This window comes from Camelina sativa, chromosome 6 (assembly GCF_000633955.1).
Source record: "Camelina sativa cultivar DH55 chromosome 6, Cs, whole genome shotgun sequence".
In the NCBI taxonomy this organism is placed as follows: domain Eukaryota; kingdom Viridiplantae; phylum Streptophyta; class Magnoliopsida; order Brassicales; family Brassicaceae; genus Camelina; species Camelina sativa.
This window is the reverse complement of record NC_025690.1, coordinates 14,099,999-14,119,238: the sequence shown is the minus strand read 5'-3', so window position 1 is coordinate 14,119,238 and position 19,240 is coordinate 14,099,999. Positions and strand designations below refer to the sequence as shown.

Below are 19,240 nucleotides of genomic sequence, written 5' to 3'. Positions count from 1 at the left end.
TTTACGTAATTAGAATTACATGTTTTGTTTAGATGTGAACTTTGAAAATTTTAAAAAACACTATCCTTTATATATATGTATATCCATTCCTAAAATAAGTATCTATTTAATTTTGGTAGATAAAATGTGTTCATTGCCTATTAAAAAATTTGGATATGTACAGAGCCGAGCCATAGTTAGGGCAAAAAATTAGGGCATCAAATTTTGGAAAAAAATAAAATTATGTTTATCCTTAAAAAGTATGCTAAAATAATTTGTTAACTAGGAAGTAACCCGTGGAAAACCGTGGGCTGAATTTTTTTTAGATGAAATTTTTTAATAGATTATTTCGTTATTATGTTATTTTTAACAGTTTGTGATTAAAAAATCGGTTTGCTTATATTAACATTTTTGTATTTTAAAAATGTTTATTGGAAACCTGTCACTAAACATTTGCATGTAATGAATAAAATTGTTTAAACCTTTGTCAATTAAACGCAATCTTTGCTACAATTGTAAAGAGTAAAAAGATATAACTAACATGTAAAAAGAACAATTAAATATAGCTAATGAAGGTTCCGAAAAACCTCTTCGAAAACAACATTCATTGTTTTTTCTGTGGCTTCCCTTTCTTGTCTGTAATAAGCACTTTCAAGCATTAAATATATTTAAACCTCAACTTAGTTTTATTTTCCTAAAGAACAGTGGCTAAAAGAAAAATATAATTTTTTTAAATAGATAAGATATTATATCTATATCTTTTATTTTTTGTTTATTATTTTTTTAAAATCTAAGCAGTTAAATGGAACTGTTATATATTTTATTCGATTTGATTTTTGATAAAAATTTTAATCCTGGAAAAGTTTAAAATCTTAGATGTTAATTTTTTTTAAGTACGAACTAGTTTTGATTCTAATAGATTTTTTTTTACTTTTCTACAATTTATTTTATTATATGTGTCCCCAATTTTCGTTTTTAATAAATTATATTTATTTAATTAATTAATTAATCTTAATTAAGGTTTTCTAATAGCAATTAAATGTAATTTTTTACACATTTTAAGGTTAGTTTGAGTACTTCCCAATTAATATAGTAGGATAATAGATTAATAGGAAACAAATATTGGGATTTGATATGGGTTTAATTAAGTTATTAAAAAACAATTACTTCAACAATGAAGGTTTTTAAAAAAAAAAAAAAAAACAGTTAGGGTAAACAAACATATATATATCGCTTTCTGTTTCGACTTTCGTTAGTCTCTTTGCCTCTTTTCTGAACAGAACTCAATAAACAAAGTTTTCCTTCGACGTATCTATCTCTCACTAAATCAATTCTATATATTAAGGTAAAATTATTCAAGTTTTTAACGTTTTAATACTATTTAATCTGTTTTCATAAATAGTTTCATCCAAATTATTTTTACATTTGTAAGTAATTGTTGTTTCTTGGAGAAAATTGGTTAGAAAGGTGATTTTGAAAGTTTAGTTAACAAATTTGTGGAAGAAAAGAAATAAGAATGTTTTAGAACTAATTTTTTGTTGGTTTGTTTAGTTATATTGTTTTTGTTTTCGTTCAACAACAATGGTGTTTATTTCTGCACACAATTTTTTTTGTATTGAATTAGGACATTTTTTAAGTCTTTTCTGATATGTATAATATATGTAAACTTTGTAGCAAAGATTTAATGATTTTCTTGTATATATAGCCGTCCATTGATGACAAATTTCTGAAGGAAAATGGATATTTGCATCTTTCTAGTTGCATTTGTGATGTCTCACTATTACTTACAATTAGGGTTTAGGGTTAGGCTTTATATTTCTTAATTAATGTTTAAATTTTAATACTTTTAAATTTACGTAGTTTTAATCAGAGTTACAACAAGTTTTATATATATGTCAATTTTAAAAATGAAGGTGTATTAGAGTGTATAAAGTTGGTTTAGTTCTGGTTATCTATCTTTTTTATAGTTTGGTTTTCACTTAGTATTTAAGCTTTCTCTTGTATTGAATGAAGATAGTTTCTCAAATCTGTTTCTCTCCTGATCAATTTGAGTGTATTTCTTTTAGTTGAGCTGTCTTGGGATTAAAATTTCCATCTTTTCTACATATCCTATTTCCTTAAATAGTAATCTATTTCATGTTGGTGGATCAAAAGCTTTCATTGCAGATCTTAATATTTGAGTGAATATAAGTACTTTGTAGATAAAATCTAATATATTGAAGATGGTTAACTTGATCATAGCAAGTTGTATTAACCTTTCATTGTTGATGTCTCACTATTATGTAATTATGTTTACATTCAACTTTGTATTTACGGTTTAAATTTTCAGAATCTGATTCGAGTAATATTGTAATATTAGAATTATGTAATATATTGATTAAGTATACAATTTAAATAATAACATGCATATTATACATTTACATGAATATGTCTAAATAAGAAGACTAGATGCTACAAACTCTTTCTAATTTAGGTTTTTGTATATATACAATTTAATAGCGTTAATATACAATCTACATGGCTCCATTGCTACATAATATAATGTTATTTTCTGTTTGTAGTCTATTTAAATAGTCTTCCAACCTCGATACTTCTAATCAAATATTTCGATAGGATATCAAGGGAGGTGTTTTGAAACCATGATTTTAGAGAATTTTATGTGATTTAGAAAATTTGGAATTTTGATAGATTTTAGAAAAATTGATATGATTCATAGGTAAAATTCTTTCAAATCCCACCTAAAACCATGAGATTTAGATTTCTATATTTTGATCTAAATAAATCTTCTCAAATCCTCCATAATAATTCCTAAAATTTATTAAATCCAAATCCACAAACTGTTTTAAATACCGATTTTAAAATAGATTTTTAAATCATCAACAGTAGATTTTAATTAACTTTTTAAAATTCATGATTAAATAACATAGGATTTGTAAATTTTACATAAATAATTTAAAATTTCAAGGTGAATACACCTCCTAAGAGTATATGGAACCCCTTGATGCATGTAATTAGTAGATTAGCCAATTAATTTTTTACTTCCGAGTTCAAAGACAAAAAAAACGTCCTTAAAGAGACAACAATAGATTTGTGAATAGAGATGTAGAAGGTTAATTTTACCCTAATATTGGATAATTATATAAGTGCTGTAAAACATTGATGATGAATTTCCGTAACCGGCCCATACACGTCCAAGACCACAAAGCCCATGGACTTGCCTATTTCATATTCCTAGTCGGTTTTGTACTAAGGGTTTATCTATCCCTATATATATGTATTATTCCAATTGAATGATTAAAAAGAAGAAGAGAATACAACTTATCATTTCTCTACTTTCACAACACGTTATCAGCTCGAGTTTGCTCTAAACTCCAACTGAGAAAATCCCTAAAACCCTAAACCGCCGCACATCATCTCTTGTTCGTTCAAAGCTCAGCGGTTGTTCAAATCCGTGACCAGTTCGTGATCAATCTGTGTTCGTGATCAGCTCATCGTGATCGTTACCAGTCTGAGGTTCGTTGCTAGTTCGTGATCAAACTCGAAGGTATATCCGATGTCTTTGCTCCTGGATCAATTCCAGTCAACCCCCAAACGGTGTTAAGGTAAATAAATCGAACCCACCGGACATATACATATCGAACCTGATCTTAAATCTATTAGAACAATAAAATCTGCAATTACATAATCAACAAATCAAAACCCTAAAACCCTAAAACTTTAAAATTTGATTGCTATGAGGTTTTAGGATTGTTTAAAATTGTTTGCAATTAAACTGATTGTGTCTTGTTTAAAATCCGATTGTTATTGATTGCTTGTTTGAAAATTGACTGCATGAAACCTTAAAATCGGAACCCTAGAGAAAAATAGTTTCCTAAAACTTTGTCTTAATCCTAACTAGAATAGGAAATCTTATCTAGAGAAAAGAAAAACTTAATAAAAGGAAATCCCCTAAAATAGAAATTTGCTTGCATGTTTCTCTTGTTCATACTAGATCATAAATTTATCTAGGGTTGTTTTCATGCATAGAATTAACCACGAAATTATGTATAAGGACACGACATGGTTCGGTCTCAAATACCGCATGGCCTAAGACTAAAACGATTACATTGTTCGGTCTCAAATACTGCATGATAATAATCGGGTGCTTATTTTCTATTTTATAGATGGCAAAGATCAACAATCTCCAATATGCTGCCCTTAATGTCTCTGGAGACAACTATTTACAATGGGCATTGGACACTAAGATCAACCTGAAATCAAAGGACATATGCCAATGCATTGAGGATGATAACGATTGCACTAAAAAGAGTAGGTATAAGGTGATCTTGCTAATACGCCACCACCTTGCTGAGAGTCTCAAGAACAAGTATATTACCATTGAGAATCCTCTTGACCTTTGGACAACGTTGAAAAACAGATATGGACACCAAAATACGGTGCTCCTACCAAAGGCTCAATTTGATTGGAAAAATCTAAGGATCCAGGATTTTAAATTCGTGGATGAGTATAATTAGAGCTATTTAAGATAGTCTCGATCTTGAATTTATGTGGTAAGGAGGTTACTGAGCAAGACTTGCTAGAGAAAACATTCTCAACCTTTCACACTAATAACATACTGCTTCAGCAACAGTATCTTGAAAAGGGCTTTAATACATATGCAAGTCTCATCTCTTGTTTGCTACTTGCTGAGCAAAACAATGAGCTATTATTGATGAACAGTGCAATGAGACCTCCTGGTTCTACTCCATTACCAAAAGCCCTCAAGGTTGATATGACCAAGAAAGAGCCTAAAGAACCTAAAGAGACTAAAGAGTCTAACGACGTCCATAGAGGCAGCATCACGACTGTGGCTGTGGTGGAAGAGGACGGGGTGGTCGTGGCAATTACCAAGGAAGCTATTCTGATGGTTTTGGCCATGGAAATCGATCAGACTTCGGTCGTGGTCGAGGTAGAAGCCGCGGAATTTCCAAACCGTAACATAAGGACAAATCCACTTGCCATATATGTGGTATGGAGAATCATTGGATAAAGACATGCAGAACACCTAAGCACCTTGTTGATCTTTATCAAGAGAGTTTGAAAAAGAATCCAGAAGCTAACCTCGTTCATCTCGATGGTGAAGGAGATTGTGACCATGAGAATGATGACCAATTGGATTATGAGACTTCTGATTGTCTAAAAGATGATAATTAAATTTAAAATTGTCTTATTTAAATTTCTATGTTTTATGCTTTGAATTTTATTGGATTATAATTTTGGTTTAAATTCAATTATTTAATTTCCTTCAATATATATATATATATATATTTGTTTGTTTTATTATTTATGTCTAAAACATAATTCTTGTCCATATTAAGAAATGGCTGAGGACAAGAACATACTTGTGGTGGATAGTGGATCAAGCCACACGATTTTGAAAGATAATATATACTTTGTTAATCTCATTATGAAAAATGTCAATATTAGCACAATAGCGGGTATAACAAGTCTAAATGAAGGCTACGGCAAGGCACACATCTTGAAATAAGTGATTTATATTCACCCAGCTCAAAGAGGAGCTTCTTGAGTTTCAAAGATATTCGTTTGAATGGTTTCCATGTTGAAACTAAGGGTGAAGGGAACCAAGAGTTTCCTACACATTACTGAAATCTCCAAAGGATCTAAGAAAATCCTAGAGACTATACCCGCATTATCTACTGGTCTTTACCATGCTAAAATTAATATGATAGAGGCTAATATGGCAAAGAACAAGATGTTCAATGAACAATTCACTTTATGACATGACCGGTTTGGCCATCCTGGTTCTAACATGATGTGTAAGCTGATATTAAATTCAAATTAGCACACTCTTAAAGAGAGACGAGTTATCCCTAAAAATCTCACGTGTGTATCATGTGCACAAGGGAAACTCATTATAAGGCCATCACCAGTAAAAGTCACTAAAGAGACTTTAAATTTTCTAGAAAGGAAACAAAGAGATATATGTGGACCAATACACCCACCTTCTGGGACGTTTAGATAATTTATGGTTCTTATATATGCTCGACCAGATGGTCGCATGTTTGCTTATTATCCACGAGAAACCTAGCCTTTGCTAGATTGTTGGCCCAGATCATACGTCTGCGAGCCCACTTCCAGATTTTTCACTTAAGACTATACGTCTAGATAATGCTGGTTAATTTACATCTCAAGTGTTTAATGATTATTGTATGTCCATGGGGGTAAGTGTGGAACATCCTATGGCACATGTACATACACAGAACGTATTAGCTGAATCCTTCATTAAACGTATTCAATTGATTGCTCGGCCATTACTCATGAGGTCGCAGCTTCCTGTTTCAGCTTGGGGACACGTGGTATTACATGCAGCAGAGCTTATACGCATCAGGCCATCTAGTGAACATAAATGTTTGTCATCCCAATTACTAACGGGTCATGAGCCAGACATATCCTATCTAAAAACATTTGGGTGTGCCGTTTATGTACCTATTCCTCCACCATAGAGAACAAAGATGGGACCTCAAAGGAGGATGTGAATATATGTTGGATATGATTCTCCCACCATTATTAAGTATCTAGAGCCAACTATGGGTTATTTATTTAAGGCTAGATACGCGGATTGTCAGTTTGCTGAATCCGAATTTCCTACATTGGGTGGAGAGACAAACAAGCTGGTCAAAAAGATATCATGGAATCAAACATCCTTAAATTGGAAAGATCCTTGGACTCTAGCATGTGAGGCAGAGGTCCAAAAGATTATACATTTACAAAAGCTAGCTAATCAATTGCCAGATTCCTTTGCTGACCCAAAGAAAGTTACAAAATCGTACATACCAGCTTGTAATGCACCAGTACGTATTGATGTTCAAAAGGAACACAATCAAGTTGCTACAGAGTATAAGACACGTTCAAAACGTGGTAGACCAATAGGTTGCAAAGATAAGAACCCTCAGAATCTAAGAAAGATGCAAATAAAACCGAGGTTAAGGAAACCATAGACATGGCCGCGGCAAAACCTACGGAACCGATTAATGAGGTTTGGGACGCTAAACCTCAAGGTCCTGAAGGTATTGATAATAATGAGATCTCAATATATTATATCATGTCTGGAATTCTATGGAACCGAAAAGATGTCGACATTGATGAAATATTTACTTACAAGGTAACACTTGAAATAAATGAGGATCATGAACCCACGTCTATATTAGAGTGCACTCAAGGAAAAGATTGGTTAAAATGGAAAGAATCCATTGACGTGGAGTTGAATTCATTAAAGAAAATGAACGTGTTTGGTCCAATCTTAAGGACAACATTCGATATAAAGCCTAAATTTGGATAGTGATCCATTCGGTCCAAAGAAAGACGATGAAGAAATTATCGGTCCGGAAGCGACATACCTCAGTGCTATAGGAGCTTTAATGTTCTTGGCTAGCCACACTAGACCAGACATTTGTTTTGCCATAAACCTCCTAGCAAGATTTAGTTCTTGTCCGACCCAAAGGCACTGGAACAGTATCAAACATGTATTACATTACATACAATGAACGCTTGATTTGGGTTTATTTTATATTAACCATAACAAAGAAGGTTTAGTTGGTTTTACTGATGCAGGTTATCTATCGGATCCACATAATGCTAGGTCTCAAACCGGCTATGTGTTTACACACGGTGGTACAGCAATTTCATGGCGTTCAATGAAGCAGACCATTTCGGCTACTTCGTCTAATCATGTAGAAATTTTGGCTATGCATTAGGCAAGTTGTGAGTGTGTTTGGTTGAGGTCAATGACTCAGCACAACTGATCAGATTGTGGTATGGCCGACGACAAGGAACCGACCATCCTGTATGAAGACAATACCGCTTGCATCGCATAGCTCTAGGAAGGTTACATCAAGGGAGATCAGACGAAACACATTTTACCTAAGTTCTTCTTCACACATGAACTACAAAAGGCCGGAGAAGTTCAAGTGGTGCAAGTTCTATCTTGCGACAATTCAGCCGATCTCTTCACCAAGTCATTACCGACATCGACATTCAAGAAGCTCACGCACCAGATTGAGATGCGGAAACTCGAGGATTTTTAGTGATGCTTAGAACAGGGGAGTAATACGTGTTGTACTCTTTTTCCTTCACCATAGTTTTGTCCCAATGGGTTTTCCTGATAAGGTTTTAATGAGGCAGCATCCCCAAACGTATTATGATGATCTCTCAGCATTTGCACGGTTATGTTATCCAAGTGGGAGTGTTGTAAAACATTTATAATGAATTTCCATAACCGGCCCATACATGTATAAAACCACAAAACTCATGAATTTGCCTATTTCATATTTCTAATCGGTTTTGTACTAAACAAATTATTTGTCCTTGTGTATGTATTATTCTGATCGATTGAATGATAAATAAGAAGAAGAGAATACAAATTCTAATTTCTCTATTTTCACGACAATAAGTTATGATAAAAATCTTTCGGTTTTCCAAACCGAGTTTCAAAGTAAATAATCGAATTGACACGTGGGCTTCTTCGTATTTAATTCAGAAGTACTATACTATTATTGTGTTGGAATTTTTTGGCCTACATTGAGATAAATGGGCATTATAAAAATTATGGCTATTTTCATTATTAAATCCGTTTGTATTAAGAGATTTAAATGGGCTATTAGTGTTGTCTTATCGTGATAATAACATGTCACTATATCATATTATCATAATGGACCTACGTACGATACGATTGGCACAGCAAAAAATCTTTTCTCGAATCTATCTTTTTTTCTTTTTACTTTCTGGTATATCGAATATCTAATCAAATCAATGGTCAAAAATCGAAACTTACAACAACAAAAAAAAACATTACAATCATTCGACCAAAATCTAACAAAAAAAAAAAAAAAAAAAAAACAAATGGGACCTTTCAACTATTCAAGATTTGGAAAGAGTTTCTATAAAAAGAAGTAAATCTCATCTCTCTTTACCAATTCCGATTAAGGTAACCAAAGCAACACAATTCCATTTATTGCATTTTTCACGTCATTTATTAGATTAGAGTCAATCATCATCACTCGTCAACATTTGCGTTTAAGAACAAGAAATCAGATGGCTTTAGAGTGTGATTAATTGATTGCAATATATATTAAATATCGAAACCCTTTCTTTCAAAGGGAAGTTTCAACTATTGAACAAGAACATCTAAAAACCCCCACAATTTCTCAAACATATTGATTTACTCTACTTATGATTTTCTTCTACTAATGTCTTTCCCTGAAGAAAACTCTCCTGATTCAAATGCCGTCGCCATGTCAATGCCGCTGCTTCCTCCAACTAGAGCGGATAGTCCATTGATTGGACCATTTCCATTACCAACCGCTCTACCTAATCCGAGAAAGTCTAGTGTCGTTTGTTTCGGACAAAACACGGATGAATTCCACATCATGAGCTCTTTCAAACCCGAGCTGCTTTCGCCTCCGCAAGGCAGTCCTAATCCTAGTCCATGAGGAACTATTGCGTCCATAGAAGATGAACTTGATGAAATTATCCCTAATCCACGAAGCAATGAACCACCTGAAGAAGCTGCTCCCAATTGAGCTGCTTTTTGAAGTAAAGCGGTTGCTGACATCGCGGGCTGAGCTTGGAACCGATTTAACCCGAGAAACGATGATCCATGACCTGTTGAGAGACCCAAAGATGTAGGTTCGATGGACGAAGATGGCGCAAATAGACTCTTTGAAGAAGAAGATGTTGTATATATACTTGGAGAAGCCGTGGAAGATTCAAATAAGCCAGCGAAAACACCGTTGCGTGTAACATTTAAACCGGTCGGTTTTGGAACTTCTTGAACGATATCAGGAGGGGGTTTTGGAGACTCTGTACATCATAAGAGTCATAATAAGTCATTAACATAAAGTTTGGTACTTTTCAATTCCAAAAAAAAATGTAAAAAAAAATGACAAAACAATCATATCTTTGAATTCTTTATCATAAAGAACCAATATAATCAGCCATTGAACAACTACTAAAACTTACCAAACGAATTATGTTCTTAATCAGGTAACAGATAAAATAATACATCACTACGGACAAGACTAGAGAACAACACCTAACTAAACTCCAAGATCACACCGACCATATTAACACAGATTACTACTTTACTATCTTCATTTTAAGCTAAAAACAAAGAAATGTAGCGACAAAAAAAATAACCAAATTTTTTTCCTAATCTAGAACTCTTACAAGAGAGTGTTTACCTGATTGCTTAATGGTTAAAGTCGATGAAGATTTGACTTTAGCAGATTCAGTATCCACCGGAGCAGGAATCGGGTCGCGTACCGGTTTTTTCCGGGTCGAAATTTCTGGACTCTGTTTCTTACTCTGACTATGATTATTACTTCTCGCACTCTCTTCAGCCAAAGCATCACAAAAAGCTCTATGCGTTATAAAACTATCCCTCCTGCAACACAAAAATCACTCAAAAACATTAGATTGAGTTTTTTTTTTTTTTTTTAAATAAATACACGTTTGATGAATACGTTACCTAGAAAAGAGAGTACCACAATCACATTTATACTCTTTAGTACCACAAATCTTGGAGTGAGCTTTCCAATCAGACTGAACAGCATACTTCTTGGAACATTTATCACATTTCCACTTCTTCTCACCGTGTTTCCGACAAAAGTGTTTCTTGATTCCAGTTAGATCTCCTAAAGCACGTGAAGGTTCGTGATGGACACAACTAACTTCAGGACAAACGTAGACTTTTTTCCTCACTTCTTTACTCGACTTCTGTCTAAGCTTCCACGGTAAATTGTGACCACGACGGTGAAGCTGTAAGTTCTGGTCTCTTTGAAACCCTTTGTTACAGATTTCACAAACGAATCTGTTCGTAGCTAGTAGAGTTTTTGGTGATAAAGCTATCACTTCAGACTCTGGATCTGAAAATATAAAAATAAAAAATAACAAAAATTGTAAGTTGTAAATTTGTAATAATAAAAAGATTTGTAATAATAAAAAGTTTGGATTTATTTAGAGTATGATAATAATAATAGTACCAGGCATGCCGGGGAGGTTACGTTTCTTCTTTCCGGTGGAGTTAATAAGTGGGTTTTGGTTTCCGGTAGATGAGATTGAAACACTTGCTTCACCGGAGACTGTAGAGGAGTTATCTAAATCTNTTTTTTTTTTTTTTTGTTATATCGGAAAAAAAATCTCACTTTTGTTGTTTCTTAACTGATTGATTCTTGAATAAATAAATAAAAGTTTTAGAATGAAAAAAAAATGAAATAAATGAAGAAAAATTTCGTCAACCAAGTTTCAACCTTTACGGGGCTTTTAATTATTTTTACTCTTCTCTTTCTAAAATTCTCCTCCGTTGTTCTTCAGCTACCAGTCAATCTGCTTTTCGTAAAAAAAAAAAAATCTCTTTTTTTTTTTTGCTACCTACTTTTTCTGATAACGAACGGATTAAAAATTTAAAGAAACAACAAAGAAAAAACTTTACATTTAAAAAAACTTTCTTTTTACATCAAGACTTGTGGATACTTATCTAATGGCTGAGGAGAGTTTACCGGAGAGAGTTACTACGCCGCCGTCGATCTGGTTTTTTACGAAAGAGACAGTGATGAAATAAGTCGGCTTGTGTGAGATTTTTGGTGTTGAAAGAAAGAAAGAAAAAAAGAAAAGGTTTGGTTCTTCCGAGACAAAGGAGCCTTTTCTTTTTCTTTCCTCTGTTTTTTTCTCTCTATTTCTTATTTCATGTTTGATATTTTTATTAAAAACAAAAATTGGAACTTAGAAAAAAATATCAAAATAAAAAATTGAGCCCATCTAAAAGAAATATTTTGTCGATCATTGTGGGGTTGGAGTGTTTTCAAGTATATCTATCTGATTTTGGACTCCCATGCATTTTTTTATAATATAAAAGATAAAAAATATCAATCTTATTGTCTTTCTCTTTCTCTTAATTATAACAATCTTACTCATTTCTTTTCAAAAAAATTTGAACAACAAAAACTCTATCTAAAAGAAGATAACCTAAGACAGAGGCGATAAAAGAAGATAACCTAATCTGATTCTCTCCGTCTATCGACGGTTTGGTCTCACGCCACCGTTCGAGAATTACTCTTCTTTCTCCCTCTTCTTCCTTTTTAAAATGGTCGACTCAAGCTCAGATCCACTAAATCCGGCTCCAAATGCAGAGATTGAGACCTCAAACATCAGATCCTGATACCATTCCAAATATCAAACGCTCTGGTAGTAGATGCAGTCCCCGCTTTGGGCAACAAGGAAATCAATCCAGCCATAGAAGCCTCCCACAAGGACCCTCAATCAAATAAATCGGTGGAATCAGCTCCAACAATCGATGACACCCAACTCCCGTGGGCTGAGCGATTTAACTCAAATCTTCGAAATCTTAGCAAAGCCGCCCAGCCTAAATACTCAAAAGATGGCACACCACAGGTGCGTGCTCCGGCCTCGGTCATCCTTAAAGCTTCTGAAACTTGGAAGGACCACATAGTGGCTCACTTCCACGGAACTCCACCAACGACAGGGAAAATTTTCGTAGATTTAAATCCCATTTGGGGAAAAGGCGGCAGGATCAACATCCGAAACCTACCAAATGGGCTAGTCCTTATACTCATTCCGTCGGAGCTTACTCGCAAGTGGGTCTTGGAGGTAGGCTGCTGGCAAGCAGGGAACTGCCTCTTCACTGTCACACCATGGTCCCCAACCACTACTCTAACTCCACTCAAGCTCATCTCCCTCCCCATCTGGGTGATCCTCAAAGACGTACCCCCTCAGCTATACTCTCTACCAGGGCTCAGCACAATCGTATCTGGAATAGGTGAGCCACTGCACACGGAAAAACACCAGCTTCCGCCACTAAACAGAGACACAAGAATAAAAGTGGAGATACTCCTCAAGAAAGATCTGCCACAATTTGTTCTTGTCGAAGATGATAATGGCAACGAGATTAAAGTGTGGGTCGAATATCCAAGGCTTCCACCCAAATGCGACTACTGCAAGGAATACGGTCACCTCTACCACCGATGTCCCTCCGCTCCGGACATCAACAGGGCCCCAACACAACCACCAAGGGCACAACCACAGATACAATCTCAGATACAACCCTCAGTTGTTGTCTCAACCTCTCTTAACACAGTCGCTAATATACCACAGGAACCTTCTACCGTTTGGCAACCTAAGAAGCATTTAGTAGCAGGGATCCCAATTCCAGCTCCATCAACACTACCACAGGAGACACAGCAGAAACAGACACGGAGCAGACTGATAGAAACTCCACACAATCATCTGGCTCAGGAGCACCTGCAACATCTACTCACAAGTACCTAGACTCACCGCCAACTGATAGCTCAAATGACTGGCAAGTTGTCAAGAGGCGAAACACACCACCAAAATCGATGCTTTCTGGTGAATCTTCAAGGGGACCGCAACAACAAGAGCCACCCACCAAGAGCTTACCATCGGGGAAGCCTATTAGCTTGAGTGCAACACATCCAGGGGACCTCAAGAACAATGGTACGAAGGCAAGTGCACACCAGAAGCAAAGCAACTATACCATTACCACCAACATTTTAGCCAAACAAGCCAACGTCTCTAAACCAAACAAGAGGAAGGCTCAAAAGAAGAACAAACAGGTCACGAAGGGGTGATCTCCAACCAAGGGACGTCCAAATCTTCATGCTTGAAAGCTCAGCTTTCAACACTTTTTGCCCACCAATGATGATGTCAAAAATTTTTGTTATAATATAAGAGGTTTAAATACAAACCATAGACAGCAGGAGCTTAAGAGATGGGTTCAAACTCATTGACCTTCAATAGGAGGAATTTTGGAGACTCATGTACAACAGGAGAATGCGGAAAGTATAATCACTAGAATTCTACCGGGATGGAGAAGCAATTTCAACTACTTACCAAGCGCGTAGAATGGCAGAATCTGGATCGTTTGGGAACCGTCCCTACAAGTTTTTGTCTACAGCAAAACTGACCAAGTTATAACTTGCGTTGTCTTTGATCACTCTTCGTTGCAAACTTATTCTGTTTCTTTCGTCTACGCCCGTAATTGCATGATCGCAAGAAGGGAGCTTTGGGCAACACTGGGGGATATGCACCAGAACACACTACTTCGAACCTCTCCCTGGCTTGTGGTAGGCGATTTCAACCAAATTCTCCAGGCAAATGAGCACTACTCACTCCACCCATATCCTCTACCTCTACTCGGCATGGCTGAGTTCCAAGGATGCATAGACACTTGTGAGCTGTTAGAACTTCCAAGCAGAGGAGCTTCTCATACATGGTATAACAATCAGCCCACTAATCTGATTACAAGAAAGCTGGACAGAGAACTCATCAATGCAGATTGGCTCAACGTCTTTCCACAATCGAATGCACTGTTTGAAGCTCTAGGCGGATCAGACTATTTGCCTATCCTCGTCGTAACGTCCAACCAAGTTGAGAGGAGGAGGCCCCCTTTCAAGTTCTACAATTACTTCACAACCCATCCTGACTATCCTAACATAGTGGAAACGGCTTGGAGTATCCCGCATACAGGAGGCTCCATCATGTTTGCATTATGCCAGAGGCTCAAAGCAGTAAAGGAAGGCTGCAAAGCTTTAAACAGGACTCACTTCAGTAACATCCAAGCCAGAACAGCGGAGGCCTTTGCCTCACTCACTCAAGTTCAAAACCAGTTGCTAACACACCCGACTCCAGATCTCTTTGAAGAGGAAAAAGCATCCAGAATCAAATGGAGTGTAGTCTCAGCAGCAGAGGAAAACTTTCTGAAGGAAAAATCCAGAGTAAGATGGTGTTTGGAGGGAGATGCTAACACACTTTTCTTCCATAACTCAATACGTTCCCACCAGGCAAGGAATAAGATATCCTCTCTTTTAACTGAGGCTGGAGAGCGCATCACTGACAAGGAGGACCTCAAGAAAATCATAGTCAGCTACTATCAAAGTCTATTGGGATCCAAGAACACCCAGGTGGAGCCACTTTCAGTCCAGGCAATCAAGGATCTCACATCTTACCATTTCCCAGCGGACCTGATCTTTACCTTATCAGCCATCCCTACCCCAGAACAGATCACAAAAACGATATTCTCCCTCCTAAAGAGCAAAGCCCCGGGTCCAGATAGTTTTACAATGGAATTCTTCGTTAACTCATGGGGAACAGTTAGCTCAACAGTGATAGAAGCAGTTATCGAGTTCTTCAAAACCGCCAAGCTCCCTAGGCAAGTCAATGCTACCATTCTAGCTCTTATCCCGAAAACGGTCACTCCTGAGAGGCTCATAGACTTCAGACCAATATCATGTTGCAACACACTATACAAAGTCATTTCGAGGCTCCTAGCAAATCGACTCAAACTCGTCACAAGCTCAGCGGTACAAAACAATCAAGTGGCTTTCATTAGGGGAAGATTACTTTGCGAAAATGTCTTACTAGCCTCAGAGCTGGTAGCGGATTTCAACAAAGAGGGACCAATAACACGGGGATGCCTACAGATTGATATTTCCAAAGCCTTTGATAACGTTGACTAGAGTTTCCTGTCCAATATCCTACATGCGCTCGACCTTCCACCATTGTTCATCAATTGGATTACAGCTTGTTATACTACCCCATCTTACTCAATCAGTTTCAATGGTGAGCTCTGTTATTCACGCTAGTAATGGATATCCTCTCCAAGCAACTAGATGTTGCTGCTATTTCGGGGCGTCTCACTCCACACCCTAAGTGCCTGAACCCTCTAATCACACATCTTAGCTTCGCAGATGACATACTCGTTTTCTTCGATGGTGCTGAAGCCTCACTAGAAGTGATACTCGACATCCTAGCTCAGTTCAAAGCAGCTTCTGGATTGGGAATAAACCTCACAAAATCCTGCCTCTACTTAGACGGAAACAAGAGAGACACTATTCAATAGATGGCTACTACTCACAACCTAACGTACGGATCGTTACCAATGCGATACCTAGGAGTTCCACTGACTCCTAGTAAGCTAAATCTTTCCGACTATCAACCACTGATAGACAAAGTGCAAGGCCGAATCAACGCCTGGATAAATAGGCATCTCTCATTCGCAGGTAGACTTCAATTACTCCAATCAGTCATCAATAGCACGATCAATTTCTGGGCGTCAATTTTCTTATTACCAAACAAGTGTTTAGAGAAATTGGAACAATTGTGCAATGCATTTTTGTGGAACGGTACTGCATCAACGGCCAGAGGTGCAAAGGTTTCCTGGGAGACTGTTTGCTCTCCTAAATCCTCTGGTGGACTTGGTCTCAAAAGACTGGTGGACTGGAATAAAATCTTTGGACTGAAGCTTATATGGCTCCTCTTCTCCCAAGCAGGCTCACTTTGGGTTTCCTGGACAAAGCAGCATCTAATTCGTGGTCGAAGTTACTGGGAAGCTGACTTTAGATCAACGTGTAGCTGGATTTGGAGAAGGCTTGCTAAACTGAGACCACTGGCAAGACCTTTCATCACCTGTACCGTTAACTCTGGTCTAAATGCTCTATTCTGGTACGATAACTGGACAGGACTCGGTCCTCTTCTTGATATACTTGGAGACTCGGGACCAAGGATTACGGGTATTCCCCTGCTAGCTCCAGTCAGTCAAGCAGCCGCTAATGGTGAATGGTCAATCCCGCGAGGACGTCACCCAATTGTCCAACTCTTAAGAACATGCCTACATGCTAAACAGCCACCAAATCCAGATTCTGGTAGCGACCAATTTCACTGGAAGCTACAGCCAGATCGACCACAAGATTCTTTCTCATCGAGGAGAACCTGGAGACATCTGCACCCTGCAGGACCAAGAGTCTCCTGGGCCTCCCAGATTTGGTTCAGAGACAATGTCCCAAAGATGGCCTTCATATCTTGGCTCGCTGTACAGGACAAACTCAACACAAGGGATCGACTGTTACGCTGGAACCTGCCTGTACCGTCCAATTGTTTGCTCTGCCTCAACGGAAATGAATCAAGAAATCACTTGTTCTTTGAGTGCCATTTCTCCTTCAATCTCTGGTCAGGTTTCTTTGCTCACTTCACACCCGCTCCTACCCCAATTTTTGACCAATTTATAAGCTGGGTTAAGAATCCTACCACAAATAGGAAGCTTAACACAGTTTGTAAAATGGTCTTTCAAGCTCTGATGTACTTGATCTGGAAGGAACGCAACTCCCGTCTTCACAGCGACAACTTTCGTCCTGAGCATCAGATACAGAAGGAGATACAACTGCAGCTGCGACGAAGACTACTGGGACTCGACAGAAAGCAAGAAGGATTGCATGCTCAGGAAGTCACTACACAACCCAATTATCTCACCTTATGGTTTACACACTTTCAAGCTCCTTAATTTAGTCTCTATTCGGTATCTATTATCTATTATCTAGTAACTCCTCATGCTGCTATTATAAAATGTAATCTTCTCTAAATGAGTAATCTACCGGTATTTCGTTTAAAAAAACAAAAAATAAATAATAATAATAATTTTACTTATTTGAATTTAAAAATGGATAAAAAAAACTTACAAAAGTTAGTATATAATGTAGTTTTATGTCAATGATTCTTTATTATATCCCTAAGATGTGCTCTAGTGAAATACAATATCTGTTATTCAATAATCATGTCACATATAATCAATTAACCAAGTTACTAATATTACCGTTACTACTACGACAAATTCAAATTTAGGAGTTGTGTATGAAAAATGAAAAGAATAAAAACTAAAATGATGAAATAAGTTGTGTAAGTAAAAACAGAGAATAAGGTAAAAAATATTAATTATCGTTTTTGTCGTTAAGCGAAGACAGTGGAGGATTTACCGTCACGTTGTCGGACCAAACATCTCTGTTTAAAAAGAAAATGTAATTTTCCATAATCGTCGATAAAACAAGAAAAGAGGAGTTAAACAATTTCGGAAAATTACGGTTTATTTTGTCGTCTATCATTGTTATCAAAAAAAAAAAAAAAAACAATTCAGTGTTCTGACTTCTGATTATTATGCTATTACACATTAATGCAATTCATCGCGTGATTTATTGACTTTGACCTTTTTTATAACATGGTTTTGAGTTTTCTGATATAGGGCGTCCTTCGTAAGACAGTGTGAGCCTGTGAGGTGCTAAGATGTAGCCATGGCCCATGTGTATGTATATATATATGTATCTTGTTACTAGGCTCGTTTGGATTCGAACCAGATAACACCCTTTTTTTTACAATTATTATCATCATCCTTGTCGTCATACTAGTATATGTTTACAAGATTAGATTGATTGTATACAAAAGCAAAAATATATCACTTACAGTTACATCCGAAGAGAATTAGTCTCTCACTATATATAAACAACATTATTTAAGGCATGATAGGGTCCCTCGAGAATCCAGAACACTATTTAGCCAGCTTAGAAATTCCATTTCCTACAAAGATAAAGTTTTCACCACTATGACGTGACGACTATCTCTAGCAAAATAATAATTGTTCGCGCGTACATATTACAATTGATGCAATACACATTTAAAACGATAATTAAAATTAGGTTATATAAACCAAAGATTTGCTAAGTTTGCATGCATGGATATCATTGGGCCAAATTCTTGATATCCCGAGCTAGGCCCATTCGAATTACATGTTATGTCAATTTTTTTTAAGAAATCTCACGAAACAAATTTAAACGTTCTTAAGAATCTTATTAATGGTAGGTGATCATGAGATATATAAAAATAAGTTCATAAAATCATATATATAAAAGTAAAGTTTCAGTCAGTCTTTATTGGTCCACTTGGATTTTAACAAAAAAATATTTATATTAAAACACAAATTTAAAAACAATTAATCTTCACATTTAACTCACATAATATAAAACTGAAATCATAGAAATTCTCTCAATAAATTATGCACTAACTTTATTTCTCAACTAAGTTATATTAATCAATTGTATTAAAACAAAACAATAAATTAGAATTATAACTCTCATTTTTCTAAATGTAATTTTCCATCATTTCTCTTCCTATAAATACTCATTATCTTATTCTCTTAGTCTATCACTCTTTCATTCTCCCATCTTCTTCCACTACTCTCAAATCTCTTTTTTTTTTTTTTTTGTTTTGTATTCTTATTGTTGCTGTGTATGGGTTATAAAAATTCAAATCAAATATTATTGTAAAAGCTTAGTTTTAGAGTTTATATGATATGTATATCTTATATATTTATTTTAATCTTTTAAAATGTTTATCTCCATTTTCTATT

At 36.0% G+C, this 19,240-nt stretch overlaps 1 protein-coding gene across 2 annotated transcripts; it reads right to left on the bottom strand.

The window, feature by feature from the left end:
- LOC104791289 (protein indeterminate-domain 2-like) lies at window positions 9,086-11,138 on the bottom strand (the record flags this gene model as incomplete). 2 transcript variants are annotated; one of them, XM_010517138.2, is given in 5 exon segments in its annotated part: window positions 9,086-9,639; window positions 9,724-9,837; window positions 10,218-10,420; window positions 10,505-10,901; window positions 11,019-11,138. In XM_010517138.2, coding segments are annotated over 5 exon segments (1,268 nt in total), but the record flags the coding sequence as incomplete, so codon positions are not given.